Source organism: Acomys russatus, chromosome 13 (assembly GCF_903995435.1).
Source record: "Acomys russatus chromosome 13, mAcoRus1.1, whole genome shotgun sequence".
NCBI lineage: Eukaryota > Metazoa > Chordata > Mammalia > Rodentia > Muridae > Acomys > Acomys russatus.
Genome location: NC_067149.1, coordinates 57,108,092 through 57,136,067, shown reverse-complemented (window position 1 = coordinate 57,136,067; position 27,976 = coordinate 57,108,092). Strand labels below are relative to the sequence as shown.

The following is a 27,976-nucleotide window of genomic DNA, read 5'->3' as shown; positions in this document are numbered from 1 at the left end:
ATTTGGGAAACTGTGAACAGTTTGGAATGGCTGGACAATAGACAGAGCAGGGAGAGGTCTTCAGTGTCTCCATCTTAAGGAGAGACCCATAAGAGAAAACAGAGGAGGAATTCATTCCTTGTGCTACACAAGTTAGTGATGCCTTTGATATTTTAGGTGCCAGCGATCCAGAAATGTGTAAGATCCTTTTTTTTTTTTTTTTTTTTTTTTTTGAGACAGGGTCTTACTATGTAGAAAGATTAGCTTGGAAGTTGCAATCCTCCTGGCTTAGACTCTCCTGAGTCTTGGAAACTTAGATGTGTACTACCATGTCTGCCTAAGTGGTTGGGTCCTTCTTCTTCTTCTTCTTCTTCTTCTTCTTCTTCTTCTTCTTCTTCTTTCTTCTTCTTCTTCTTTCTTCTTCTTCTTCCTCTTCTTCCTCTTCTTCTTTTTCTTCTCTTCAGTCATATAATATCAATAGCAAAAGGGCAACCAGTAATTGTTTCAAGAGAGTGGGGTGCTTTTAGCTGAGCTGTGGGCAGATCATAGTAGGAAACATAGCAATCACTTATTATTAATTGGGTCCCAAGAACTATTATGAGCATTTCATGGAGGGTTAACACATTTGGTCTTCATGGAAACCCTTGTATGATAACATACTATTTATTTTAATAGAAAACACTTTTTGGGAGGGGAGTGTCGAGACAAATTCTTGAACTCATTATGTATGTCTGGTTGGCCTCAAATGTGTGACCCTCCCACCTAAGGCTTTCTGAAAGCTGGGGCTGCAGGCAACTGTCACCACCCCACTTTGATGGCACTCCTTTACTGCAATCTTTCAAGGTATTTATTTTACTAGTTGTCATCCACTGTGTGCCTCCAGAAATACTAAAACCCCAGAGGTCAGGATGGGGAGATGGCACTGTGGGTAAAGTGTTAGCCTCGAAAGTGTGAGGACCTGTGTTTGAATCCACAGCACCCACCTAAATAGCTGCTTGTCACAGTGCCCAGCTGGAATCCTCACTCTCTGGTGCTAACATAGGGGGCGGAGACAGCAGACATCAGAAGCTAACGAGCGATTTAGCCTGGGCTAAGAGGCAATGCCCAGGAGATCCCACTTCAAACAAGGTGGAATATGAAGACTAACACCTGTGGTTGACCCTTGACCTCAGTGCGTATGCTGTGGTGCCTGTGTGGCCCCACTCTGCTCTCTGCTCCAGAGATCTGGTGGAGTGTGGGTAACTCCACATAAGGATGTCAGGTGTTGGGATGGTTTTGTACCAAATGGAAGTTTATCAAACTGCCACAGTGTTTTTTGAGAGAATGTATCAGCAAGACTTACTCAAGTTTCCTCTGTGACACAAATAGAGACATCCTCCTGAAGGCAAACTTGAGATGATGCCATTATCAAGATATCCCAAATGCAGTCTGAGGAACAAACAGCACTGGAGACTACAAAGTAAGCACACACATAGTTTATGGTTTCACTTCCACAAGATGGACAGACACCTGTTAAATGCTTCCTCTAATGTACCTAACAGGATGGTTTCCTGTCTGAACATTTAAAGGTAAAATGACCACTTATCTTTATGGGCTCCCTCATACACTCAGAAGCGGTCCATGCTGCTGAGTCCTACGAGCTGGAGAGAGCAAGGCCCCTCCTGGTACCTCCTGAGTCAAAGGATGGTTCTAGCAATTTTGCGCTCCATCTGCTGCGTATGTTTTCATTTTCTCCTGAAGTCTATGCTGAGCACAGTGGGCACAGGACCACTGTTGGACAAGGACCATTCCAGATGGCAGGTCTTTGGCTGTTTCAGTCTACTTCTTCATGTGATATCCCAAGTATTTTTTCCTAGGGGAGGGAGGGAAAGAAAATTCTCAGAATTCCAAGTGTGATTCACTGTGGAAGTGGAAACAGAGGCTGGGGGACTAGGCTTGGGTGGGGAAGGGTGTGGAAAGGTGGCTGGGGATCCTTTTGCATGAGCTAGGGCCTTCTGTTCCACATCCCGGGCTAACAGGCTGATCTGCAAAATATGCAAAGACTTTGAGATCCCTTTTAGGATTCCCAAAAGTTAAGTAGAGAAGGGTTGATGACAATGAACACTGGGAACTTCTTTTGGAGGAGCTATGAAAGATGAAAGCTAGGACTTCTGGTGGCTGTGTGAATACACTACTTGCTCAGCAAGGAAGAAACTGCAAGTATGAAGGGTCTCTCCTATAGACTCTTGTATTGAGCACTTAGCCCCAGCAGGTGGCGCTGGTCTAGAAGGTTGAGGAACCTCAAAGAGGCGGAATGCAGGAGTTGAGAATTCGGAAATTTAGACCCAACAAGACAGGAAAGACACTTACTTCAAACGAGACGAATGCAGATGGCCAAGTCACTATGAATGTAACATGTATAGAACTCATTATTCTCATGATTGTCACATGGTTCTCCCTGCTGTACGTAGTTTGTTTTATACATGTGTAATAAAATAAAAGTATTAAAAAAAAAAAAAGAGGCAGAATGTGGCTGGAGTAAGTGGTCCAGAGGGTGTGGACCGTCAATTTTTATAGCCTGGCCCCACTTTCTGTTTGCTCTCTGCTTCCGGTTCACGCAAGATGCCTCAGCTTCACACTCCCACCCCTACCATGAAGCTCCTTTCCCCTCCATGGCTCTGTCTCCCCTTCAAACTGGGAGACAAAATAACTCTTTGCCCTTTAAGTCACTTCCTTCTCAGTGCTGAGAAAAGTAACTAACACAGCAGGATTTGGAGATGGAGTTGGCCTCTCCTTCTGTGACTGATCAAGTCCCTACTGTACAAATCCTGGCTCACTGGCCTTGATGTGTGTGAAGTGACAGGAGCCACATACGGATCGTCCAGGCAAGTTCTAGTTGGGTGGGGAAGGTTAGTTGCAAACCCAGGACACCTGCAATATGATGACAAGAGCCCAGAGCTTTCTCCCTCCCCAGCCCCCCCACACCTCCGCACCCCCCCCACACACACTCCCCCCCCCCCACGATTCTCCTTCCTTCCCTCCTCCTTCCTCCCTCTCCCCTCTCCCTCTCTTCTTTCCTCCTTTCATTTTGAGACAGGGTCTTACTCTGTAGCCTAAGCTAGCTTGGATTTCACAGCTATCATCTTATCTCAACCCCGAGAAAGCTACCATGAGCAGCTCACAGCAGTCCCCTACGTGGTGTCAATTCATGTTTATTCATGAATATCCCTTTATCAATATCTTTTAGGTTTTTTTTTTTTTAAGCTTTTCTGGCACTTGGCAAAGCCAGTCCTCTCACATCATTTCCTCTTCTCTCTTCTATTGACATTCTCCAGACTAAACCTAACTAAGGCCAAGAGTTGAGATTAAGGTTTATAACAGCCTTGGCAGGGATATTTGCATTGAGAGCCCAGAGAATAGCACCGGCAGATGTAGCACATGGGATGACTGCTTGCCAAGTGTGCACAAAGCCTTTGGGTTTCACCCCCAGGACAGGCAGAAGTAAAGGAGGAAGTACTGAAATCCCAGCACTTAGGAGGCAGAGGCAGTAAGTCCAGGAATTCAAGGACAGTGTGAGCTACATGTCTCAAAAAACAAAATTGAAAAAAATATGTAAATAATAAAGGAAGGAAGAGATTAAAACAAACAAACAAACAAAACAGGTACTGGAAGCTATACCTTAGCTTGTGTTATCACATGTGAGGCCCCGGATTCAACCCCTAGAAACACACACACACACACACACACACACACACACTCACATGCCCTTCACCAATTGCATCAGTTTATAATCTTTAAAAAAATCCCATCCAAATTCCTCCCGAAGGACTCATCTCCTTCCTCTGAAGGAATCTGTTTTTCCCTCTCTAGCCAGAAGCCAAGTTAAAATGTTTACATTCACTTTTCCTTCTTTTTTTTTCTGATTACTGGAATTAGAGCCTTTTATTTTTATATTTACTGAAATATAATTATACCATAAAATTCTCCCTGCATAGCTTAGTGGCTTTTAAAGTTCAGAGCTGTATGACCATCACCTCTGACCCTAGAACTCTTCATCACTCCAAAAAGAAACTATTAGTGCTTATTAATGGTCAGCTCCAGGCCCTCACTAACCTGCTTTCTGTTCCCACAGATTTGCTTATTTTGGACATTTTATATGAATAGAACCATATAGCAAGTGGCATTCGTGTCTGACTTCTTAGCATAATTTTTTTCTAAATATATTTTTATTTTTCAATCATTTATTTGCATGTGTGTCTGTGGGTGTGGGCACACTAGGTGTGGGTGTCCACAGAGGCCAGAAGAGGGCATTGGAATCCTGGGATCTGGAGTTAAGGGCGGACATGAGCTGTCCAACATAAATCCTGGGACTTAAACTTGGATCCTCTGAAAGGGCAGCAAATGGTCTTGTTTTGTTTTGTTTTAGTTTTTCGAGACAGGGTTTCTCTGTGTAGCCTCGGCTGTCCTGGAATCATTCTGTAGACCAGGCTGGCCTTGAACTCAGAGAGCCCACCCACCTCTGCCTCCTGAGTGCTGGGATTAAAGGCATGCACCACCACCGCCTGGCACAACAACTGTTCTTAACTACTGAGCTATCTCTCCAGGCCAGCATACTGTTTTCTAAGGTTCACAGGTGTGTCAGTGTTTTATTTAATTTTATTTTTTATGGTTCCATCATATTCCATCATGTAGCATGTGCTTCCTTTTGCTAACCATCATTCATTAGTTGATGGACACTGCAGTTGCTTCTGGCTCATTCATGGCTATTAGAAATAACAAATACTGCCATAAATATCTATGTACATGTTTTGGGTAAAAATATGTTTTCATTTTTTGAGGAGTGGAGATGGTGGCTCGTGTGTATGTGTGTGTGTGTGTGTGTGTGTGTGTGTGTGTGTGTGTGTGTGTATGGTACTGGGGATCAAATATACTGCTTTGCCTGCTAAGTATGCACTCTACTACTGGGTTATACACCCAGCTCCTGGCAACTCTACTGAACATTTTGCTAGCTTTTGTGAGAACTTCCAGATTGTTCTCCAAGGGGCTGCATGGTCCCACAGTCTAACCAGTGATGTAATGAAGGGGGTTCCAGTTCCCACAGCCTCACAGATGGTCCTTGCCTCAAGCATCCCAGAGGGTCCGAGTTCTCCAGCTTTTTTATTTATGTGCAAGTGTTTTTTGTTGTTGTTGCTGCTTATTGAACTATTTATATAGCCTCCCAAGAGAAACAGTGTACAAATCTATTGCCCATTAAAAAAATTAAATTACTTCTCTCTTATATCATGGGATTATAAGAGTTCATCACATCTTCTTGATGTAAATCGTTATTTTAATGTATGACCTGGAAAAATTTCCCCCATTCTGTGTGCCTGCCTCGCTTCATAATGTATGCTCTTTATCCATTTGCTTGAGTTTATTTTGCTCTCCTTGTTTCTTTTCTTCCTCCATAGCTTCCTTCTATGCTTCCTTCCTATTTCTTTCTCCTCTCTCCCATTCTCTGTTTTCCTCTCCATTCCCTATCCTTATTTCCTCCTCCTCTCTTATCTGCCTCTGCCCCCCCCCCCCGTACCAGGGCCCCATACAAGCCAAACACACACTGTACCACCGAGCTGCATCCCTGGCCACTCTTCTCACCCCCCACCCCTTCACAGCGCTCAGGGAAGGAAGGCAGCAGAAGGACTGAATGGGGTCTTGAGAAGAAGAAAGAGGAACTGAAGTAGTGTTGAAGGATCTAACCCCCTTTCAGAATTGGTCAAGGCAACTTGAAATTTGTGAGCAGTTAGAATACTTCATGGTTCTCATGCCTGCTGTAAAAGTGGGAAACTGTAGAAGAATGTTAATTCAGAGCATGGCTGTTCTGGCGAGAGATCACATCCAAAGACCTTCTAGGTCTATGTGATCCAGCTGGCAAGAGATCATATCCAAAGACCTTCTAGGTCTGTGTGAGCTGGCTGGAATACAAACACACCTTTAATCCAGGAGACAGAGGCAAACAGATCTGAGGTCAAGGCCAGCCTGGTATAGAGCAAGTATCAGGTAAAGAAAAGCTTAGGTCCAGGCATGATGGTATATGCCTTTAATCCCAAATGAAGGTAAAGTTAGTTTGTAGAAGGAAGCACCCATGTTTGAAAGTGATGTCTAATTGAGTGGCAGAAAAAGTGATGAATCAGAGAAGATTTGACAGAATAGGATACGCCCAACTCTCAGGAGAAGAGAGAGGAAAGGGAAGTTATTTAAGAGGCAGTTTACAGAGAAAAGAGGCAGTTGTTGTGTGTTTATTTGTTTGTTTTTAAAACCAGGATGAAGATAGAACAAGCCAGAAAACAAGAAGCCAGATGGTTAGAGCAGATTGCTGAGTTAGTTTGAGGCCAAGCAGAGCAATTCTGAGGCCAAGAGAAAAACCAGATTAAATAAATCAGCTGGGAGAGAAGTTTGAGCCAGAACAGCTGAGTTGAACCAGCCAGCCCAGAGCTCAGAAAGAACAAGAAAGGGTGAGTTATTCAGCAGTAAGTCTCAGAGGCTGAGAACATTCCAGGCCCAGGTTAGATTGTGTGGAGGTCGGCAGGAAGTAGTGAGCCTCCCAGACAACAACTGAACCAGGAGAATCAAAGTTCCTTTTACAGGAAACAGAAAGGAGTAGAGGGTCGGGTTGAGTGGGATGCCATTGAGGACAGTGCAGGCCTTTCCGCTGAGTGGGAAATATATGCCACACTTCCCTGTGAGACCCAGGAGACCAGCCTGTGAGGAAGACCCAGAGACACGCTGGCTATACTTAAGGTTGACCCAAGCATCCTGCTGGCTCCTCGAGGATTTTTGTGGAAAGCAGCCCAGTGATAATGAGTGAGGACCCTTCCTCCTAAGACTAACCTTGGGTAGTCTGGAATGAAAGTTCTGGAGAGACTATCTTTTCCTAGTCTGGCCTTATGTCAGTCTTGACCATGGCAGTTTGTGGGGGACTCTCAGAGAACAGAGATCAAAGATGGAGGAAGGGCTGAGACTGAGGCGCAGAGGAAAAGAAGCTGTTGTGATTGCTTTCAGCTCATCAAAAATATATGCAAGCCCAAATGTTCGTTTTTTCAGCTTGTATCGTTATGTCCCTGTTGAGGTCTAAGCTGCAGCGACAGAATGCAGTGAGCTCAAATCCCCGTGTGAAGATCAACCTGTGTCCTGTAGCATCAAGGAGTATGGGCAAGTGTGTGCCCCCATCTGAGCAGCAGCACTGTGTTGCACAGAATTTGTGGGAAAAAAAATGGCATCCATTGAAACATGTCTCACTAGCTCCTTATTTCCCGCTTCCTCTGGCCCTTTGCCCTTTTCCCCCGACATACCCTCTGGGAGCTCAGTAAATATTTGTGGATGAAGAAGATCACTGCTAAAAATATGTTCCAGTTGATGGGATTTGTCTCTTGTCACTCAAGTGTTCTAACCCCTTGAGAACTGCTTCACAAATGTGCTCCTTCTGTCTTATAACATCGTTTCACCCATCCCTTATTAGAGAAGGTGTGTGCATGCGTGTGAGTTTGTGTGTGTGCATGCGTGTGCGCGCATGCGTGTGCGTGCGTGTGTGCATGTGTGTGCATGCGTGTGCATGTGCATGTGTGTGTGCGTGTGTGTGCATGTGCGTGTGTGTGTGTGTGCGTGTGTGTGTGTGTGTGTGTGTGTGTGTGTGTGCACGCGCGTGCGCATGCGTGTTAAAGCTCACACTCCTCCTGCCAGGGCTTCTCAAGTACAGCTGAAAGGATTCATTTTCTTATTGGGCTGCACTTACCCATCCACCGTTCTGCTGGACCCAGGGGGAGAAGCACTCTTTTAGGTACTTGGTCCCAAAGCCCAGCATCCTATTCATTGGGTGGTTGTCGATGGCTGTGAGCTTGGCTATGGCGTCTATTGCAAGGGCAGCCTTGAAGCCCTGAGCTTTGACCTCTGATTCTCCTCTGGTGTCCACATTCCTCAGGAACATGTCCGTGATAGTCTTGAACAGTGAGTACGACAGCCCATCCTGGAAGCTGCTCATCAAAGCCTTATCTTTCTTTATCTGTGTATGAAAGGAGATACAACCCGGAGGCATGTGAAAGGCCGCTCTTGAACTCCAAAGCACCAGTAGAAAGACCCTGGATTGCAGTGTCAACCGTGGCACAGCACCCCACGGAGCCAAGTGAAACCAGGTTCCTACCCTTTCGTTGGTACAAATAAGGATAAAACTGAAATTTTTATTCAATGCTCAGGTACTTCCCAAGCACTAAGGATGGGCAGGTGTCATGGATGATTAAGACCCAGGTTCTTAACCATGGGGCCCACAGTCCAGCGGGAATGGTGCGACAGTGCTGTGTGCTTTTCAAGAGGCAAGGTAATGGATGGGGTTGGAGACTTAGAAATGCCTTAGAGTGTACACTCTGCCTTATCCTCCCAGTGCAATCTTGCAGACCCTACTCATTTTTTCATATCTATTTATTTCATCTCTAAACTAGCATAATAGTAATACAATGTTGGACATGCAGGAAGAGATCTGAGGGCACAATGGGGCTAGGGAAGACTCCCCACATGGATCTGTTCACTAAAAGTGTGTGTGTGTGTGTGTGTGTGTGTGTGTGTGTGTGTGGTAGAGGTTGGCGAGATGGATCGGTGAGTACTTGCTGCCAAGCCCAGGCTTGACCCCTCACAATCTATAGTGAAAGGAGCACACAGAGTCCTGCAGGTTTTTTGATCTCCATGTGTGTCCCATGGCACATGTGTATGAACATCTTGCTCTACCTCCACATGAAATAAATAAAGGTACCAAAAAAAAAAAAAAATCCAGTTTCCTTTCTCATTATTCTGCCCAGTTGACTTCACCTCCAGCCTCTTCCTCTAACCCAGATCTGTTGTTCATCTCCTTTGGGTTGCTATGCTCTTCTCTTGTTTTTGAGACAGGATCTTACTCTGCAGCTCAGATTATCTTGAACTCCCAATAGATATGTGTTACCATGTTAGGACCACCATACATTAATTTCCCCCCACCCCACTGCTTGTGGGCATTTGATGGTAAATTCTGATGAGGCCATTCCTTTACAAGGTAACCCTTGACCTGATGGTTGGCCACAAGTGCCAGAGAGTTCAGCCTCATGCTAAGGGGCCGTGGACTGTTGCTTGGGCTCTGTATCAATGATGCTATAGCCCTCTGGTTTCCGCTCAGGACCACACCACCCCTGCCAGTGATCCCAAAGCTTATACACTCTGCTTTCTTCTCTTTAGCCCAGTACCCCAACTTGTCACACTACACCTTCCCTAGGCCCTTTGTCCGCCTTTTTCCCCCATAATCCCCTGCACATGTCCTGCAAGGCTGTTGGGAGAAGAACTGGGATCATGCTGAGTAAAGCTATTTTATTCTGCTTTTTCCCTTCTGCAGAAGCCCACACACATTGTCTCTGGACCTGACTTCTTCCCAGCAGGTCTTGACCACAAAAGAAGACTCTGTAAGCCAGATGCCGATTGGCAGGCCCCAGAGATAGATGATAGTTTATGGACGTAAGACACAGAAGAAGATGTCTTCTGCCTGCACTATGGGCTTGCTGTTCAGTGTCACCCGAGGACAGCTCTCACTAATGAGAAGGGTGGGTCTCCACTTTTCCACGTCTGTGGGTTGCCTAAGTCACACTAGACTGCCTCCCTGGGTGAATTGCTAAGAGAAACGGTAAGCCGGCACAGTCCAGCAACTGTACGGGGAGGGGATTTCAGAGAAGGCCCCAGCCTCTGAGCACTGTGAGACTCGCTTCCAGGCTGCTGCAATTGCAATTGCAAACATCCAGACTCCCCTGAGGTTCAGCTACATCAGGAAGGAGGTTGAGAAACTCCTGTAGCAAACTTTCATCTTCCAGTGCCTTTTCTTACAATAGCACGCTTGCATTTCGAGTTTCCAGAAATTCCAAGGAGGCTCCAGAAGATTTACTTATGTTTTCCAGAGTGATTCATTTTTGAGACACTGCCAGAATGAAGATGCAGACTCCAAGGGAAATAGACTTGGGACTGAGTGGAAGCCAGGACCCTGGAGAGGACGGGGTCCAGAGCCTGACTCTCAATTCCATCGTCCTGCCCTAGCGCATAGGCACAGACAGGACTCAGGCTAACTCAAAGAGCTTCGTACCTCTCTTTCCAGCTGGTCCCCTGAGAATTTCAGCAGCTCAACTATTTTGCTGATTATTTGGTCTTCTCCATCTGCTGGGGGAGATAAAAATTCCAGTTATTCCTTTCAAGATAGGCACAGAATAAAAAAAAAAAAAAAAAAGAAAGAAAGAAAGAAAGAAATGCTTCTTTCCAGTGGCAATGCTTGTGTCTTGGTTAGAAATGAAGAGAAAAGAAAGCATTCAGATCCTTAGTAGATAAATCTCACCACTCAAGCCTTCCATGTCCCATCCCTTCTTTTCTTTGCTTAGTCCCTCCCATCCCTCCCAATTCTCATTGAGAAACTTAGCACTATATTTACTGCATGAATACTGTTGAAGGCATCTGTAGCTTGTCTTCTGCGACTTTGTGGGTTCTTCTTTTTCCTACCCTTTATCCCCCTGGTTTTACCCCCCTATCACTAGATAGGAGAGAAAGAAAAATAGAGAGGAGAGAGAAAAATCCTTTAATCTAATTTCTTTCTTTTTGTTTGTTTCTTTGAGCGCAATTACTAACAAACCACAAACGACCCCCCAGAGTGACCAACAATCATCCACCCCTGCCTCTCGGGGCTCTAGCATTTATATATCCAGAATTCCAAATGTCACACAATTGCAGAAACTATCTGCAGCTGGCAAAAATCACGCCTCTGCTAGAACATGAGGCAAATCATAGCCAGCTGCTGTGGACAGTCTGAAGCAACCCCATATCCCCCATACCTGGGATTAAAACAAAAACATATTCTTATAATATTTCTGTGGGGTTTTTTTTGTTGTTGTTGAAGAAACCAAACTTCCAGAATTCTCACTACACATAATCCTGTCCATGAAGATACTTAGGAGAGAGTTCCCTCTTATTTGTATTTTGCCACTAAGCGATAGCTACAGCCCACTCTCGCCCCAGCTGCTGGGGGTCAAACCAGGGCCTTAAGCTTTCTAGGCAAATATCCCACCGCTGAACCATATCCCCAACTCTTCTCCTTGGTTCCAGGCTGTTCCTCAGCAGACGGTACTTACGCCAAATATAAATCCCGTTTGTGTGTATGTCGATGTGTGTGCCCATGTGCATGTGTAGAGCCAGGGTCAAGACTCGAAGTCTTTCTCCATCATTTTCCAGGACCTTCTACTGAACTAGAGCTGAGCTGGGATGACTGGATCGATGGCCCCAGGGACTCCTTGTCTGTGTGTGTGTGTCATCCTTGTGCTGGGCGCCCAGGCACATGCCCCTGTGCACAGCTGGGGATCCGAGCTCAGGCTCTGGCCACAGAAGAACACCTTACCGGACAAACCAACTTCCCAGTCCCATAAACTCCACGTCTGATCCTGTTTCTACCATTGTCAGAAAGCATGGAGCCAAACTTGCAGCCCAAATGTGGAGTACAAATTATCCTAGCATACACTGGGGACTAATCTCATTCTCACGCTCATTTTCTTTACCTATGTATTTGTTGTTTTCTTTTTAATGTTATTTTAAAACTTGGTTAATTTTTATGTGACTAAAATTTATACTTTGTACTCCGTGTCTCTACAACAAAGAGAGCTGCGTGGGAAGGAAATGAACCGATTCCTGAGTTTCCCAGGCTGAAATGGCAGTTGGGAGTGAAAATTGCCAACTGATGGTGTGGACTGTGACGCTTTCCCCCACAACTTGCTACTTAGTAAACACGACAGTGAAAATGATCATTACTACAGAACAGACTCCAAGCAGAGAATGCTCAGTTACTGAGGGAATCAAGCTTCTGACTTATGGCCCAGTCTCTGAAGCGACAGGAACCACATGTTTGTCTTGGCTAGAGGCAAGAAAGGCCAGGGAATTAATGTAGCAAGGCCCAAGGTGGTGTCGGGAGGAGGGGAGGAGAGTGATAACCTGGGACTCACAGCCTTGAGAGAAGACAGGCCGTCAAATCTCCATAGTCCTGGCCATTTCCCCTGTTTCTGTCTCTCTGGGAGAGACACAGTACTGGTGTCCTGGTCCCGCCTGCAAACGGGTGGGGTGGGGGGAGGGGGAGGAGGCGGGGTGGCTGGGGTTGGGGAATGGGGGTGGGGGGGGGTGCACCTTGCCTATAGCTTGCCTGAAGGTATCACTTTCCCCCCTCCCAGGCACACTTAAGATGGCAAGAAAAGCCCCAGCCTTTTCTTTTTAGCAGGTTTGCCAGCTCTCAAAGCCCCTGTGGCAGTTTCAGGTTTCAGATGTACAGCAGACAGTGAAAAAAGCCACATGCCTGTCCCAGGGTCCGAGATACACCGATGCCTTTGTGCGAAGGACTTTTAATTTGTCCTTCGTGATGCTACAGACCCAGAAGCTACTTTGTCACCATCCTTATACCCTCTTCTAGGGGCTGAGGAAAGAGCTGAGATGAAGCTCAGTGACGAAGGAAGGCAGAACCTCCTCTCTTCACGGTTTCCGCAAGGCTTCTAGAATCAGACCTGGTGTTGCTCGATCAAATATAAATTGCTCCGCAGAGGTTCATGCTTTGAATGCCTGTCCTCAACTGTTGACCCTATTTAGGAAGGCTGTAGAGGTCTTAGGAGGTGGGGCCTAGCTGGAGGATGGTGGATACCGTCGAGGGTGGGGCCTGTGAATATATTATGACTGGCTTCTTCCTGCTTTGTTTGTTTGTTTGTTTGTTTGTTGTTTTGTTTTTCGAGACAGGATTTCTCTGTGTAGTCTTGGCTATCCTGGACTCACTTTGTAGACCAGGCTGGCCTCGAGTTCACAGCAATCCACCTGTCTCTGCCTCCCGAGTGCTGGGATTAAAGGCATGGGCCACCACACAGGGCCACTTCCTGCTTTCTTTGCTTCCTGGTTGACCACAGAATGAACAACTGCCCTCTGCTGTACCCTGCTGCCATGTTCTTCTGCCTAAATGCATGAGGCCAAGCAACCTTGGACAGAGCCCTCTGAAATCATAAGCCACACTAAATATTTTTTCCCCATAAATTGCTTTTGGTAGGTGAGAGGTAAATAGTATGCTAGGTGTCTGACAATGCAGGGTGTTTTCTCAGGACTCCTGGGTTAGTGGATGCTCCAACTCTATGCACGTGTTACTAACATGATTAGAGCGGACATTTCCTTCTCTTCCTCCTCGGGAGACTTTTCTGCTGACTTAGCAGTGAGCTGCCATGTTGGTTCAACATGCTCATGGTATCCCTGTGTTGTGGGCTGATGTCTGAAGGCAGAGCTCAAGGTCTCCAACACACACACACACACACACACACACACACACACACACACACACACACACACACTACACTTCTGTCTTGGCACATGCTCAACCCAACACACTCAGCAAGGACAGCTTACCTTTCTTGGAATCACAAGATCTCCCTTCTAACCGGAAGTGTGGAATCTTTGGGATACTCTCTTTGAGCTTGAAGCCTCCTCCCTGGCTATGGCTGTCTTCTGGTGGTGGCCAGGAGTAAACAATTTCAGCCACTCGGTTAGCAATACAAGCAACTTTGGGGTCCACAGCTGAAACAAGAAAGAACTGCTCAGAGGCTATCCCCAGAAAAGGGGCTTCCAGTGCCTGGATGAAGAAGCCAGCCTAGTCTGAGAGGACTATGTCCAGTGGCTTGGCTTTGAGGCAGGGCATTCTTCAGAAGGGACTAGCAATTCCCTAGCAGGGCACAGCTGTCCTCCCACACCCTCATCTTTTTCCCTTTGCAAAGGAAGGACACAAAGTGGGAGAGGGGGCTTAGACTTGCTTGACAGAATGCTCATGGTGTCTTATTTGTACTCTTTTAAGTGTAATTATGTTTGGGGGACCCCTTTTATACCTTGGAGAGGAGGGCTCTCAATTCCCAAGAGAGTGTTAATAGTTTAATATTCTTGCTCTTATAGTCACATTTCCCCCCTTTATGTTTAATAAAACGCATGCAAGTGATGCTTATAGGTAAGCAAGGTTGCATGACACAGCCAGATGTGGTGGGCCACATCTGCAGTCCCAGCACTTAGGAGGCCAAGGCAGAGGATTATTATTACCTTACAGCGTGGACTATAAAGTAAGGCTCTATCCCAGAGGAATAAGTGCATAAAGTAAAACTCATTTTCACGAATTTGTAATCCAGGAAGTGACAGATCATGCGTTTCCACTCAGGGCAGGAAGGTTTACATTGCATAGATCTCCTTAATGTTATAGCCAGTCAGAGACAATGCAGCTTTGTGTCTGCTCGGGGGAAAAGCGGGGTAGAGCAGGCAGGAATGTGGTTGACTTTACTGTAGGAACTTGAGGTGGCTCTGTGTTTGGGGAGTGGGTCAAGAGGTAGTGGTCAGCCTAGGCTACACAGTGAAGCCCTGTCTCAAATACATAAGTAAACAAACACACAAATATAGACATAAAGTGAGCTGAATAATCCAGAAAGAAAGCCATCTCTGCCTTTCTCTTTTCTTCCTGCTTAAAATGGAGATGCACTGTCTAGAATCCCCACAGCCACCACAGAATATATATTCTTCAGAATATACATCATATAATCAGATATGTATAAAACTATGTATTATGCTTATGCACATTATAATGTATGGTTATTCCACCTCAGCTACAGCATGGGTAACAAACCCACTCTTCTCTGTGTTTTAGATGAATTTAGTTCTATTCTTTTTTTTTTTTTTTAAGTTCTATTCTTAATCTTACCTGAAAGTTAATTTTCTTCACTTATCTGCCCTAAAAATGAGAAAGGGTAATGTGAGTGGTTTCTTTTGAAAATTTAGGGGAGAAAGCCAAGGGATACTTCTGCTGTGTCATTTACTCCAGGAAGCAGGGAGTGAAGGCTTGGAAACTTCCTGCCCCACTGTGGAGGCTCCCAGCTCAGACCCATGCCTGTGTGGAAAGGATGGGGCAGGAGAGAAGGACAAAGCCCTCCCCTCTCTCCTGGCACTGCTGCAGCCTCACCACCTTCAGGTTTAGGGAGCAGATGCCTCAACTTGCTCCCAGAGTTAAACAAAGCTGGGAAGATGGTCTCTGTGTGGTCCAGGCTGTGCCTCCTGCGGCAATGCCTCTCCAGAAAGTCTTGCTGCCTCTTGAGTGATGGACTCTGCATGTCCTCTGGGGCCTGGTCCTTATGGCCTAACTGAAGAAGTCCCCTTGGTCTCAGAATGATTTGGAGCCACCCACAGGCAGGGCTGACTCCAACTTGGAATGATAGCAACACTTTAAAACTGAGGCAGCACTGCCACCTGTTGACAAATTAGGGACAAGTCTCCCTGGCTCACCAAACCTGCCAGGAAGGGGTTCTGCTGAGGGGGGTGTGGGTGGGACTATGCAAGAAGCGTCTGCTGAGGTCTATGGGTGGAGCCCTCAGTGACAGTGTCTTGTTCAATACAATTTTTTTTTTAACAAAGAAAGACTAAATCAGTTTTTTTTAAAGGGTAGTTTAAATATATATATATATTTTAAAGAAAACCTTTCCATTTAAAAATATCTAATTTATGTATTTTATGTATATGGGTGTTTTGTCTGCATGTAAATCTGCACAGAAGAATGGGGCGCCAGATCCCATGGGACTGCAGTTATAGACTTCTGTGAGGCACCACAGGGGTGTTGGGAATTGAACTCAGGACCTCTAGAAGAGCAGCCAGTGCTGTAACTGCTGAGCCACCTCTCCAGTCCAGTGGTTTACATTTTGAAAAGCATTTTGTTTCTTTTTGTTTTTCAAGACAGTCTTACAGTATAACTCTAAGCTAGCCTCTGACTTGTTATGTAGCCCAGGCCAGCCTGGAACCAGCCGTTCTTTTCCTTCTGAATCCTAAGGGCTGCAGGTATGAGCCACCATATTAAAGACTATTTCCTTATATCTATTTGCCTCCCTCCCTCCCTCTCTCCCTCCCTCCCTCCCTCCCTCATCTGTCACTCCTCTCATGTTCCTTCTCACTTCCTCTCTTCTTTCGCTTCCCCTTCTCCCTTTTTGTTTGTTTCATGAGACAAGATCTCATGTAGCCCAGGCTAGGATACAGCTCACTATACAGCCAAGGCTGGCCACAAGCCCTTGAAACCCCTGCCTCCATCTTCTGAATGTTGGGATAACTGGCTCTTCTACTTGATTTTTCCATTAACCATAAGAAGTAGAGGAAGGTGTGGTCTCCCCAATATACAGTACCCAGAGTCCCCTGAAGTGAGCTGGCCTCGGAGAAGGCAAAGCCTCAGCCTTGGATAAGGGTCCTTCCCGTATGCTCCTCTCTCGAAGCAGGCTTACAGCCACCTCTGCAGCCACCATCCACTCCCACCTGCTCCCTTTCTTGGGAAAAGGAGGTGGTTACGGTGAGGGGTTAGTGCAGTGGGCCGCCCAGGCTTATCTCCAGCGGGTGGGAGGAGGCCGACCCCTCAGCATGCACACAGGGAAGGAGGTGGGGTGTAAGTGAGACCCCCTTCCCGCTAGGCCTACCTTCGCTCTCCAGGCGCTGCTCCACATTGGAAAGGGACCTGGTCCAGGGCTGGTTATAGGAGGCACCCTGACGCTCTACCACAAAGGGGCCCACCAGGCCCTGAGCATGGGCCTCCTTTGGGGAGCTCAGTGAGCCTTCTTCCTCAGTTGCTCTGAAGAAGGTCCTCCAAGAAGACTTCTTCTTGAAAAGGCTTAAGTGCTTTTCACTGGAGGGGGAGCTCCTACAAGGCAAGGACACCTGTGTCCACGAATCAGTTGACCAAGTCCCCAGTGCCTTCTGGGACAAACTTCTTGTTCTGGAGAGCTTGGGGGAGAAGACAGCCGGGGTGCTCTTGAAGACATGATGTCTGGCATAGAAGGCCAGGATTTTGAATTCTATGCTGTTTGGGTCATCGTCTTCCAGGGGGATGTCTTCCAGGTCACATACACTGGTGCTGCACATGTTGGGTCTGGAACGACAAAAAAAAAAAAAAAAAAAAAAAAAAGATGTCTTATGTGTGGGGACATTTACTTCACAGGTTAGGAGAGAGCAAGGGGGGAAAAAATGAAAAAAGTCAGAGAACAGACTTAAGGGGACATGCTTGAAGGTTGCTGAGAGGAGTTCAACACAAGCATCTGGTGGCCAGGGCTTGTATCACATAGTCCAAGCTGGCCCCAAACTCACTAAGTCAGATACATTCAGGGAAAATAAATGAAAAGGCAGCTGTGGCCACCCTGGTGGCTTTAGACTGCCAGGCTGAGCAGTCTCTGTTTCTTCTGCAGATCCTTTCAAAGGAACACAAGGCTGTGGAGGGGGCGAAGAATATTCTTAAGGGAGAGGCAACTCAGGAGGTAGAAATATATATATTTATATGTGTATTTATATATTTATATATGTGTGTATTTATATATTTATATATACGTGTGTGTTTATATATTTATATATGTGTGTGTTTATATATTTATATATACGTGTGTGTTTATATATTTATATATGTGTGTGTTTATATATTTATATATGTGTGTGTATGTGTGATGTGTGTATGTGTATGTGGTGTGTGTGTGGTATGTGTGTGTATGTGGCGTGTGTGTATGTGTGATGTGTGTCTCTGTGTGTGATGTGTATATGTGTGTTGTGTGTGTATGTGTGTGTATGTGTGTGTGCACGTGTGTGCGTGCACATGCACGAGCCCTCAGCCTTTTCTGCTTTCCCTTTGGGAAGTACCTTCTGCCTCAGCTTGTCCACTGTTTCCTGAAATTGGCTCTCTGGACAAGCAGCCACTGGGTCAGAGTACCCATTATTTTATAACATTGAAAGGCACCAATGGCTGAAGAGGAGAGCTGTTCCATGTTCAGCTGGGAGAAGACCCCCAAGCCTGGAAAGGGATGGGAGTGGTTCTGTCATCTTGATTTTCATCCAAATAACTATACAGACAGAGGGAGTGGACTCTGCTCCCGTTCCCTGCTTGAAGTTGTCATAGAATTACCCTTTCTGGTTTCCTGCTAGCAAACCTTTGCCTTGGCTGAGCATCTAGTTTGCAGAACCCTAAGGGGTACTTTCCATTTTTGTCTCAGATTTGTGAAAGCCTGATCTCCCCGCTTCTCATTTCATTCAAAATTCGGCCATGGGCATATTGTCTAACAGCTTGTGTTTCTTGTCTGATAGTCTTGAGTTCGAATCCTACCCACACCAATGTCTACTTTTCTGCCCTGGGGAAACTGCATTATGCCTCTGACCTTGTGATTTCTGTAGACTGACAAGAAATTGTAACAGCCATGGGGGCACGGGTATTGTGAGTGGAGAAGACAATGCATGGGAAGTCTTGGCACAATATCTTGCTCAAAGGTGGGGGTCACAGGCTGGTAAGATAGCTCAGCAAGTAAAGTGCTCGATGCCCAAGCCTCCCAACCTGAGCTTGGTCCCCAGAACCTACATGGATGCAAAGAGAGAACTGACTCTACAGACCTCCACATGTGGCATGTGCACACACATACGCATTATACAAAATTAACAATAAATAGTATGTGTACATGCAAACATATGTATGCATGCCTGTATATATGTATACACACACACACACACACACACACACACACACACACATACACACACACACACATATATATATATTGGTAGCTACCCCAGGCATGGTAGCTTGTGCTCCACATTCTGGAAGCTGAGGGTTTGCAAATTCAAGCCAGCTACTATCTTCTTCTTCTTCTGTCACATGCACATCAAATAATGATGAGGACATATTTGAAAACGTGTCATTAGGCAACATTGTGCCAGTAGCTAAGAGGGGTATCACATCACTTGGTGATATAATCTCAAGGAACAATTCTTAGATCTTGTATTTGGCTACTGTGGTGGTTTGAATAGGTATGGCCCCATAGACTCATGTGTTTCAATGCTTGGCCATAGGGCGTGGCACTACTAGGTGGTGTGGCCTTATTGGAGTAGGTGTGGCCTTGTTAGAGGAAGTTACGTCACTTTGGAGGCTGACTTTGAGGTTTCCAATGATCAAGCTACACCTAGTGTGACACACAGTCTCCTTTTGTGGCTTGTGGATCAAGATGTAGAACTCTCAGCTCCTTCTCAAGTACCATGTCAGCCTGCACACTGCCATGTTTCATGCCATGATGATAATGGACTCAAATTCTGAAACTGTAAGACAGCCCCAATTAAATGTTTTCCATTATAAGGCATGATGGCACATGCCTGTGATCCCAGCACTCGGGGAGGCAGAGGCAGGTGAATCTCTGTGAGTTTGATGCTAGTCTGGTCTACAAAGTGAGTCCAGGACAGCCATGGCTACACAGAGAAACACTGTTTTAGAAAAAAAAAAAAAAGTTGCCATGATCATGGTGTCTCTTCAGATCAATGAAATCTATAGTAAGACAGCCATTTGAAGCTGGATCTTTTAAAACTACTTTTTGGGTTCTTTTTCCCACCCTTTATCACCACCCACCCACCCCATTCCGAGAGGAGAGAAAGGATAGAGGTAGGACAGAGAGAGAGAGAGAGAAAGAAAGAGAGAGAGAGAGAGAGAGAGAGAGAGAGAGAGAGAGAGAGAGAGAGAGAGAGAGAATGAGAATCTGAATCTAATTTTTCTACTTGTTTCTTTATTGAGCAGACTACTAACAAACCCAACCACGCTCCCTAAACAACCAACAACCAATGACCCCACCTACTGGGATTCTAACATTTATATGTCCTCTGAAATTTTCTCAGAATTCCAAACATCACACAATCACAGAAACTATCTGCAGCTGGAAAACCATGAGACAAATCATAGTCAGCTGCTGCAAAGACGCCCCAAATCCTCACACCTGGGGTTAAGAACATATACTTGTAATATTTCTGTGTTTTCTAAAAGAAACCAAAATTCTCTCTCATGGGGTGGGTCTTGGGTTGGTCCAGGCGTTGGTTGAGCCTTCCTTCCATCTTTGCTCTATCTTTATCCCTGCACATCTTGGAGGCAGGGTGGTTGATGGTCCCTCCTTCTTCTAGGAGATCTGTCTAGTTAGAGGGTGTCCTCTTCAGTCTCTATAGCGCCTGCTACTAGGAGTCTCTGCTAGAGTCTCACCCCATGGGAAAGAACCAACTCCTGACACTATTAACCATACTAGGACTATGCTATGCTTACAGGCATGAGTCAGGCAGAGTTGTCCTCTGAGAACCTCCACCTAGCAGCACCTCAAAACAGATGTTGAGACTCACATCCAAACATTGGGCGATATGAAGGGAGTCTTGTGGAGAAGTCGGGGGAAGGAGAAAAGGACCTGGAGGTGACAGGAGCTTCACAAGAAGACCAACAGAGCCAACTACCCAGGGCCCAGAGGGGCCTGCTGTGACTGAAGCATCAACCAAGGACCTTGCATGGACTGGACCTAGGTCCTCTACAAAGATGTAGCTGATGGGCAGCCCAGGATTCATGTGGGTGTCCTAGCAAGGGGAGCGGGACTTTCTCTGACGTGGACTCTCTGCCATGGGAGCTTCTCAATTACTTTTCCTCCTGGCAGGACTGCCTTGCCAGGCCATAGGAGACTCTTCTCACACTCAGTCCTGATACAACTTGGGGTAGATGGGTAGGTGGGTTCCCCTCTTCTGAGGAATAAGGGTGTGGGGGAGAGGGAGAGAGCTGGGAGGTGAGGAGCGATGGGCTTATGACAAGGATGTAAAGTGAATAAATACATTTTTAAAACTGAAAGAATAAAGTGGGGTGTGGTGGTGTACGCCTGTAATCCCCAGAACTCAGGGAGGCAGAGACAGGCGGATCTCTGTGAGTTTGAGGCCAGCCTGGTCTACAAAGCAAGTCCAGGACAGCTAAGGCTCCACAGAGGAACCCCGTCCTGAAAAAACAAACAAACAAACAAAAGCAACCAAAATTCCAGATTTCTCACTCCAGCCATTGTGGGGCTCTTAGCCAATGTTTCCTTCTTTGCTGGTCCTGTTGGTTTTTTTTTTTTCCCCAGAAAGCTGAGGACACTGAACTCATAAGCAAGCTACAGTGATCTTAATGGAATCCACCGGCACATCCCTCCTTTGCTTTCCACTATACTCTGCCATACCAGGACCAACCTACAGGGAGGGACAGGATAACACCTGCACACAGGGGTTGAAGCAGCACGGCATGCGCAGACAGCTTCAAACTTACATCATCATTAGGTACCTCCATCTCTTTGGTCCTTGTTTTCCATATAGACTGAGGTTCAAGTGTCAAGGCTATGTAACCCAGTGATAGGACACTTGTGTAACACACACAAGGCCCTGGGTTCCCAGTGCCATAAGCAAATAGCAAACCAACCTCTTCTTGCTTAGACTGAGACTGTTCTAGCTCCCTTACTTTGGCTGTGATGTTCGAAGGAGGGACAGGGCTCCAGTTTCTCCTCAGGCTGAGTGCTTCCTGTTCTTGTGTAGTAACCCTGCTCTATTTAGAAGAGGTCTGAGCTGGCTCCTCTGAGGAGCGGCTTCGTGGCTGGGCCCGGGGCTTAGCTAGGCAAGTTCTAGTGTAGGACAGCTGGGAGCTACAGGGTGGTTGGGCCAAAAGTCAAGCAAAGGAAGATTAGAGAGCAGAAGTGGCTTTGCCAGAGTAGCTAAAGGCAGACTTGTAAAACCCAACACCTGCTATACAGTCATGTTTATACAACTTCTCCCATGCCCACAGAGCAACTTCTGATAACTGGGTGGGGAATAAGTTCTCAGGGAGCACAGTACAACGGGGGGATTCTAACAAAGCGTCCTCCCTTCCTTTCAGCTTCTTCACATTCCAGGCTAATCTGTCTTTCCTGAGCTGCTCCAATTGCTCACTTGTGATGCTAGGGCCTCTGGCAGAAGCCAGCAAGCTATCTGGAGGACACACTTCTTCCTGATTTCTCAGCGCTGTTCCTCCTTTGCCTGTCAAGCCCATCTGTCCAGTTTTTTTTCCCACACTGTCCTCACAGGTCACGGGGTCACTAGTTCCTCCTACTCACCCAGCCTGCCTCTCATCTCTGTCCCACATCCCTTCTTCAGTCCCCTGCCACGTCAGCTCCTCTGCTCTCTTCAGACGACCATCTCTCACTTGGACCATAATGACATCATTTTCTCCCCCCTCACCCCCATCCCAGGACCCACCCAGTAGCCAAATGACCTCTGAAGAATGCGTGTACATCTTAGGGCCCTGTCACAAAAGCCCCTGCTACACAAACTTGGCAATGTGCCTTAGATCCCCCCAGAGCCTACAGAAAAGCTCTGACAGGATAAGAGGTAGAGATTGGAGAATCATTTAAAAGATGGCTGCCTTCGGGTTACTGTTGCTGTGATGAAACACCATAGCCAAAAAGTTGGGGAAGAAAGGGTTTATTTGGTATATATTTCTACATTGCTGTTCATCATTCAAGAAGTCAGGACAGGAACGCAAGCAGGATAGGAACCTGGAGGCAGAAGCTCCTGCAGAGACCATGGAGGGTGCTGATTATTGGCTTGCTCCTTACGGCTTGTTCAGCTTTCCTTACAGAACTCAGGACCTCCAGGCCAGGGGTGGGCCCACTCACAATGAGCTGTGTTCTCCCTCATCAATCTCTAGTTAAGAAAATGCCCTGCAGCCTTGCTGACAGCCCAGTTGTAAGGAGGCATTTTTCTCAACTGAGGCTCCCTCCTCTCTGATGACTCTAGTTTGTGTCACGTTGACATAAAATAAGCAAATACAATGGCTCATGGGTCAAATGGCCTGAAGTAGGCAGCATGGCAGAACTCCAAGAGGGATCTTGCCTCAAACCAAGGTAGAAGGAGAGAGAGCTCCCCAAATTTGTTCTGTGACCTCCACACTTGTTTTGCGGTGTCATGTGCGTCCCACCCCCAGAGTATGACTTAAAACCTGAATCATATCAAAGGCTCCTGGATTCAGTGACCAGATATGTAGATACCTCCGCTGCCCCCCCCCCATCTCCCCGTGCCCCCGTTTGAGACAGAGTTTCTCTGTGTAGCCTTGGCTGTCCTGGACTCACTTTGTAGACCAGGCTGGCCTCGAACTCACAAATATCCCCTGCCTCTGCCTCCCCAAGTGCTGGATTACAGGCGTGACCCAGCGCTCCAGCTTCTGTAGATCTCTTAAAAGTACTTACTGCTCTCACAGAGGACCTCGGTTCCACATGGTAGTTCGCAACCATCTGTAATTCCAGTTCCAGGGGATCTGATGCTTTCTACTGTCCCCTAATGTCTCCTGTTTATATGTGGTGCACATAAACTTATAAACACACACACACACACACACACACACACACACACACACACACACGAGAAAAAAGTTTTTAATAGATTTTAATCTGATCAAGTCTCTAAATCTAACACCAGTTTACAGAATGTAGAGGAGGCAGAGAAACCACCTAATGACCAAGAAGAAGCAAAGATCTAAATACAAGATGCGGCCAATACTACAAGACAAATGCAGATAGGATGCAAGCCTCTATTCCCACCTACTTGGGACGCTGAGGCAGGAGACTTGCTAGTTGAAGGCCAAGTAGGCCTACATAGCAAGACTCTGTCTCAAAAGGAAAGAATGAGGCAATGAGCTATTTTTCTTAACACACACACACACACACACACACACTAAAAGACATATAAACACTTCCCTCACATGCCATGAGTGGCCCTCCCTTAAGACCTGAATTCAAACACATTTGCCTTATAAAGAGGCAGATGTTGTAAGAGAGGAAGGGTCTGAATATGATGTGTGGCTCACATGGCATTGAATTGTATCTCTACGTGTATTTGCTATGTATGCAAATATGATAAGAGTTTATACAGCCAGATCTAGCCAATGGACAGGACATTCTCTACAGTTGAGTGGAGAGTGGGGTATGACTTTCACTCGTACTCTGGTGCCTCATATTTGACCACGTCCCCTGGAGGGGGAGACCTGGTGGCACTCAGAGGAAGGATAGCAGGCTACCAAGAAGAGACTTGATACCCTATGAGCATATAAAGGGAGAGGAAGTCCCCCTCAGGCACAGTCATAGGAGAGGGGAGTAAGGGGAAAATGGGAGGGAGGGAGGAATGGGAGGATACAAGGGATGGAATAATCATTGAGATGTAATATGAATAAATTAATTATAAAAAAAGAGTTTATACAGCATAAAGACATGGTAGCTAATCTTCACTGTCACCTAACTGGATTTAGAACCACCTAGGAGACACACTTCTGAGCACTCCTGTGAAAGCCTTTCTAGAGGGGTGTATCCGAGGAAGGGAAATGGCATCGTCCCATTGGCAGAACTACATGAGGGATCTTGCCTCAAACCAAGGTGGAAGCAGAGAGCTCCAGCCGCCACAGCTACAGCCTCTCACTGGCAGGCCTATAGGTGAGCCAAGCCAAGCCAAGCCAAGCCAAACCAAACCAAACCAAACCAAACCAAACCAAACCAAACCAAAAGCCATCCTTCTGTCAAGTGTTTTGTCACAGTAACAAGAGTGACTGATACAGATGTGAGGCGTGGAGCTTTGCCTAGTTCTCCCAGAACCTGGGATAATGCCTGGCAGCTTAGAGGTGCACAACAAATAAGAATGGATGGATGGATGAAGGAAGGAAGGAAGGAAGGAAGGAGTGAAAAAACTTCCAGAGGAAACATGAGACATTGGGTGGAATATGAAATTTGGGCAGTTTATTTGATAAATTACAAATAAATGTTACTAAAACTGCGTCCCAAACATTACAAATTGAACTAAAATACAACTTGCTTATCTGAAGTTCAAATGCACCCGGGTGTCTTGTATTTGCTAGACCTCACAACACTGTGAATAAAAGATGCTGCTGAGAAGTCCTGAGAGCTGATGAATAAAGGGTTGGGGCCGAGGATACTGAAACAAGCAAAAGAATCAGCCAGTAAGTATGCTACAGTGAAGTCTTCAGTCACTGTGAGTGAGAGAGACTGAGCTCAGATTGCTCAGAGAAGGGTTCTGGACACTTCTGTTTAAATTGGGCAGTTTGGGTCAGGTGTGGTGGGACGCACAGTTAATCCCAACATGCAGGAGGCAGAGGCAGGGACACGGGGACCTCTGAGAGTTCGAGGTCAGTTTGGTCTCATAGAGAGGCCCTGTCTAGAACTATAAACAAACAACCTGGCAGCTCAGGACAGGCAGTGGGCAGGACACTCTTGTCTCCTAAGCGTGTCCCCTCTGAGGACAAGTGTGTCTCAGTGTATCCTGGAGTATGGGTGTAGCCTTCCAAACTGCAGCTGTGCATGTTTGCTGAGAGGGAGAGGGGGGCCAAGCTTCTTTGAGAAACAAGTTCCTAAATGGCTGACTCAGAAATGGGGGAACCACCAAGCTGAAGTGAGAGCGTGGTGCCCTTTCACTTTGTAAAAGGAGACCCTTGTCGCTAGCCAGTTACACAGGACCTGGGGACTTAGATCAACCAACAGAGAAGTTAAAGTAGAGGAAAGGTGATGACCAGGGCGCATGGCTGCAGACGGACACAAGGACAGATGGAAGACAGAGTTCCATGGTGGGAGCTCAGAACACAAGTGGGCAAAGGGAATATGTGGACACAGAAAGAGGTGACAGTGAGTGTACTCGACAGCTGGGTATGGTGACGCTCGCCTGTAGTCCCAGCACTCAATAGGCTGGGGCAGGAGGAGAGGCAGTTTGAGGCCAGCCTGAACTATAGAGGAGGTCAAAGTTTTGAGAGAGTGAGTGATACGATCAGAACACACTGTATAAATGCAGGAGGTCCTCAAAGAACAGATCAAAGAGAAGTTTTTATTTTTAGGTTGAAAAGGTATAGGTTTTTCTTCTCATTCAACCTTACCTAAGGGAGAGCTACCACAAAACTCAAAGCTTGGCCTTATCTTAAAGCAACAAGAGAATTGATCACAGTTGATGCTGTGTGTTCTCAGGAACTCCTAATGACCTTTCTCCATAAGGGAACACTAGTTCTCAACCTGTGGGTCGGGACCTCTTTGTGAGGGGAACCAGCCTTTCACAAAGGTCTCCTAAACTCATAGGAAAACACAGAAATTTACATTATGACTTATAACAGTAGCAAAATTACAGTTATGAAGTAGCAATGAAAATAACTGTATGGTTGGGGAGGGGTACCACAATCTGAGGAACTGTACTAAAGGATCAAAGCACTAGGCAGGTTGAGAACCACTGAAATAGAAGGTGCCCCCATTTCTGGGCCACAGAACTATAAATGGTAAATTTTATGATGGTGGAAGTTCCAAGAGATCCTGTGTGGATTCAGGGATTTCAGGACCCACCATCTCTCTCACCCTACAACTATAGTTTTCTCCTGGTCATAGCCCACAATCTCAGAGGCAAATGCAACAGCTTCATTGGCCTCTTTTTCCTCCCAGGGGGTGTCTCTGGGAGCATCCTCTGAAAGACAGATGCTTGGTGTGTTGTGTTCATCTGGGATGGCCAGACTGCAGGGGCCACCCTGAGCCTGCTGAGTGGCAGTCACAATGAGAAGCTTTCTAGTCTATGGACTCTAGTCTGTGTTGGTGGAAGTGAGATTTCACTTTATTTCCCAAGGCAGGTGGGTGAGCACTTAGAGAAAGTAGCAGGGAACTCTCAGTTTCAGGAGAGGCCATCGTAGTCTAGTGTCTGGGCTCAGCTGCAGTTGGGAGCTCACTTGCTTTGCCCCACACCTCTGCTTGCCTTGGAGGTAAGAGCTAGGTAGTATAACTCAACTAATACACCCCTGTCAGGGAGGTCTCCTAGCCTCAGCCGTGAGCTCCAGTAGGCCTGGTCACCTTGAGGGTCCCTTCAGGTAGACTTTGTCTACACATCCCCCTCTCCTGCTTTCTCCAGACCTCTTTGGGTCTCTGGTCTTTCTGCCCTCTCTGTCATCTCCAAGGATAAGATGTAGTTTTTAGTTCTGAAGGTGAGGCGAAGGGTAAGATGAAACATCTTCAGAGACAAAGCCTGCTTAGCACATGGAAAGGGGAATGTTCTGACTGGGGAAATGGGGGCAGAGAACCCAGGGGAAAAGGGTTTCCTTAAGGGAACGGCTAGGACTAGGCTGAGCACCCAAGTTCAGTCACATGGGGTCCCCATCCTGGCTTCATCACCTCTGTGGTCTTTGACCAGTAATCATTATTACATCTTGTTGTATTTTCATGGAGAGAAACTGCAATTAAGCACAGCAAGGTCAGTGTGAATTCTTTTTTTTTTTTTTTTTTTTTTTTTTTGTAGCCTTGGCTGGCCTCGAACTCACGTAGACTGATCTGCCTGCCTCTGCCTCCCGAGTGCTGGGATTAAAGACATGCGCCGCCACCACCACTACACCGGGCCAGCAGCCGACTGTGAATTCTTTACCATCCAAACACCTCTGCGGAAAGAGAAGCCTTTGGCAGGGTGTGGTGGCACATGCCTTTAATCCCAGCACTGCTGGAGGCAGAGGCAGGTGGGTCTGAATTTGAGGTCTGCCCAGTCTACATAGCAAGTACCAAGGCAGCCAGGACTACGTATAGAGAGACCCTGTCACAAACAAACAAATAAAACCCAAAACCAGACGATTGAGGAGGAAGGGAGGAGGGAAGAAGAGGGGGGAAGGGAGAGGGGGGAAAGGAGAGGGGGGAAGGGAGAGGGGAGAAGGGAGAGGGGGGAAGGGAGAGGGGGGAAGGGAGAGGGGGGAAGGGAGATCTTTAAAACCCGTCATGCCCTTTTGGAAACCCCAATGAACTAGTTTCCCAGTGTCACTTTGCATTCCAAGGCTCACAGGATAATAAGAGCGTTTGTTAGCAGGGGGCCATAGCTCCTGAGTTAGAGTGGCCTCCTTTGGTCAATGAAAACTTTAGAATGTGAGCTCCAGTGGGAGCAGAGACAGAGACTGAAGTCCCCTTGTTACCTGCTCTGCAGGCTGTCAACCGGTTTCCTCTGGCTTCAGGTCAGGTGTCAGGTGGCTCTTTGTACACCTGTGTCTCTGGACATGGAACGGAGAGGAAAATCTTCTGCAGGTCTTGGCTTCTCACGACACAGCTCAGTGGCTGGGAGGGAGCTCCTAGGCACAGGCTCTTCAGGTTTGGCACTAAGACTGAGG

At 46.6% G+C, this 27,976-nt stretch overlaps 1 protein-coding gene across 1 annotated transcript; it reads right to left on the bottom strand.

The window, feature by feature from the left end:
- Nucleotides 1–1,255: 1,255 nt before the first annotated feature.
- Nucleotides 1,256–27,976, bottom strand: Bcl2l14 (BCL2 like 14). The gene is made up of 6 exons (XM_051155464.1): nucleotides 27,785–27,976; nucleotides 16,473–16,921; nucleotides 13,399–13,566; nucleotides 10,079–10,152; nucleotides 7,727–7,993; nucleotides 1,256–1,831 (listed from the first exon to the last, which is right to left on the bottom strand). Exons 2-6 carry the CDS (start codon nucleotides 16,912–16,914, stop codon nucleotides 1,793–1,795), a joined length of 990 nt encoding a protein of 329 aa, XP_051011421.1. The 5' UTR covers nucleotides 16,915–16,921; nucleotides 27,785–27,976; the 3' UTR covers nucleotides 1,256–1,792.

Bases quoted from the DNA above. Each gene is read 5' to 3' on its own strand.
- Bcl2l14 (XM_051155464.1), bottom strand. From the start codon at position 16,914: ATGTGCAGCACCAGTGTATGTGACCTGGAAGACATCCCCCTGGAAGAC. The intron at 7,994-10,078 runs GTACGAAGCTCT...TTTCATACACAG, and splicing joins GGGACCAGCTGGAAAGAGAG to ATAAAGAAAGATAAGGCTTT. The intron at 1,832-7,726 runs GTAAGTGCAGCC...TCCCTCCCCTAG, and splicing joins TCCAGCAGAACGGTGGATGG to GAAAAAATACTTGGGATATC.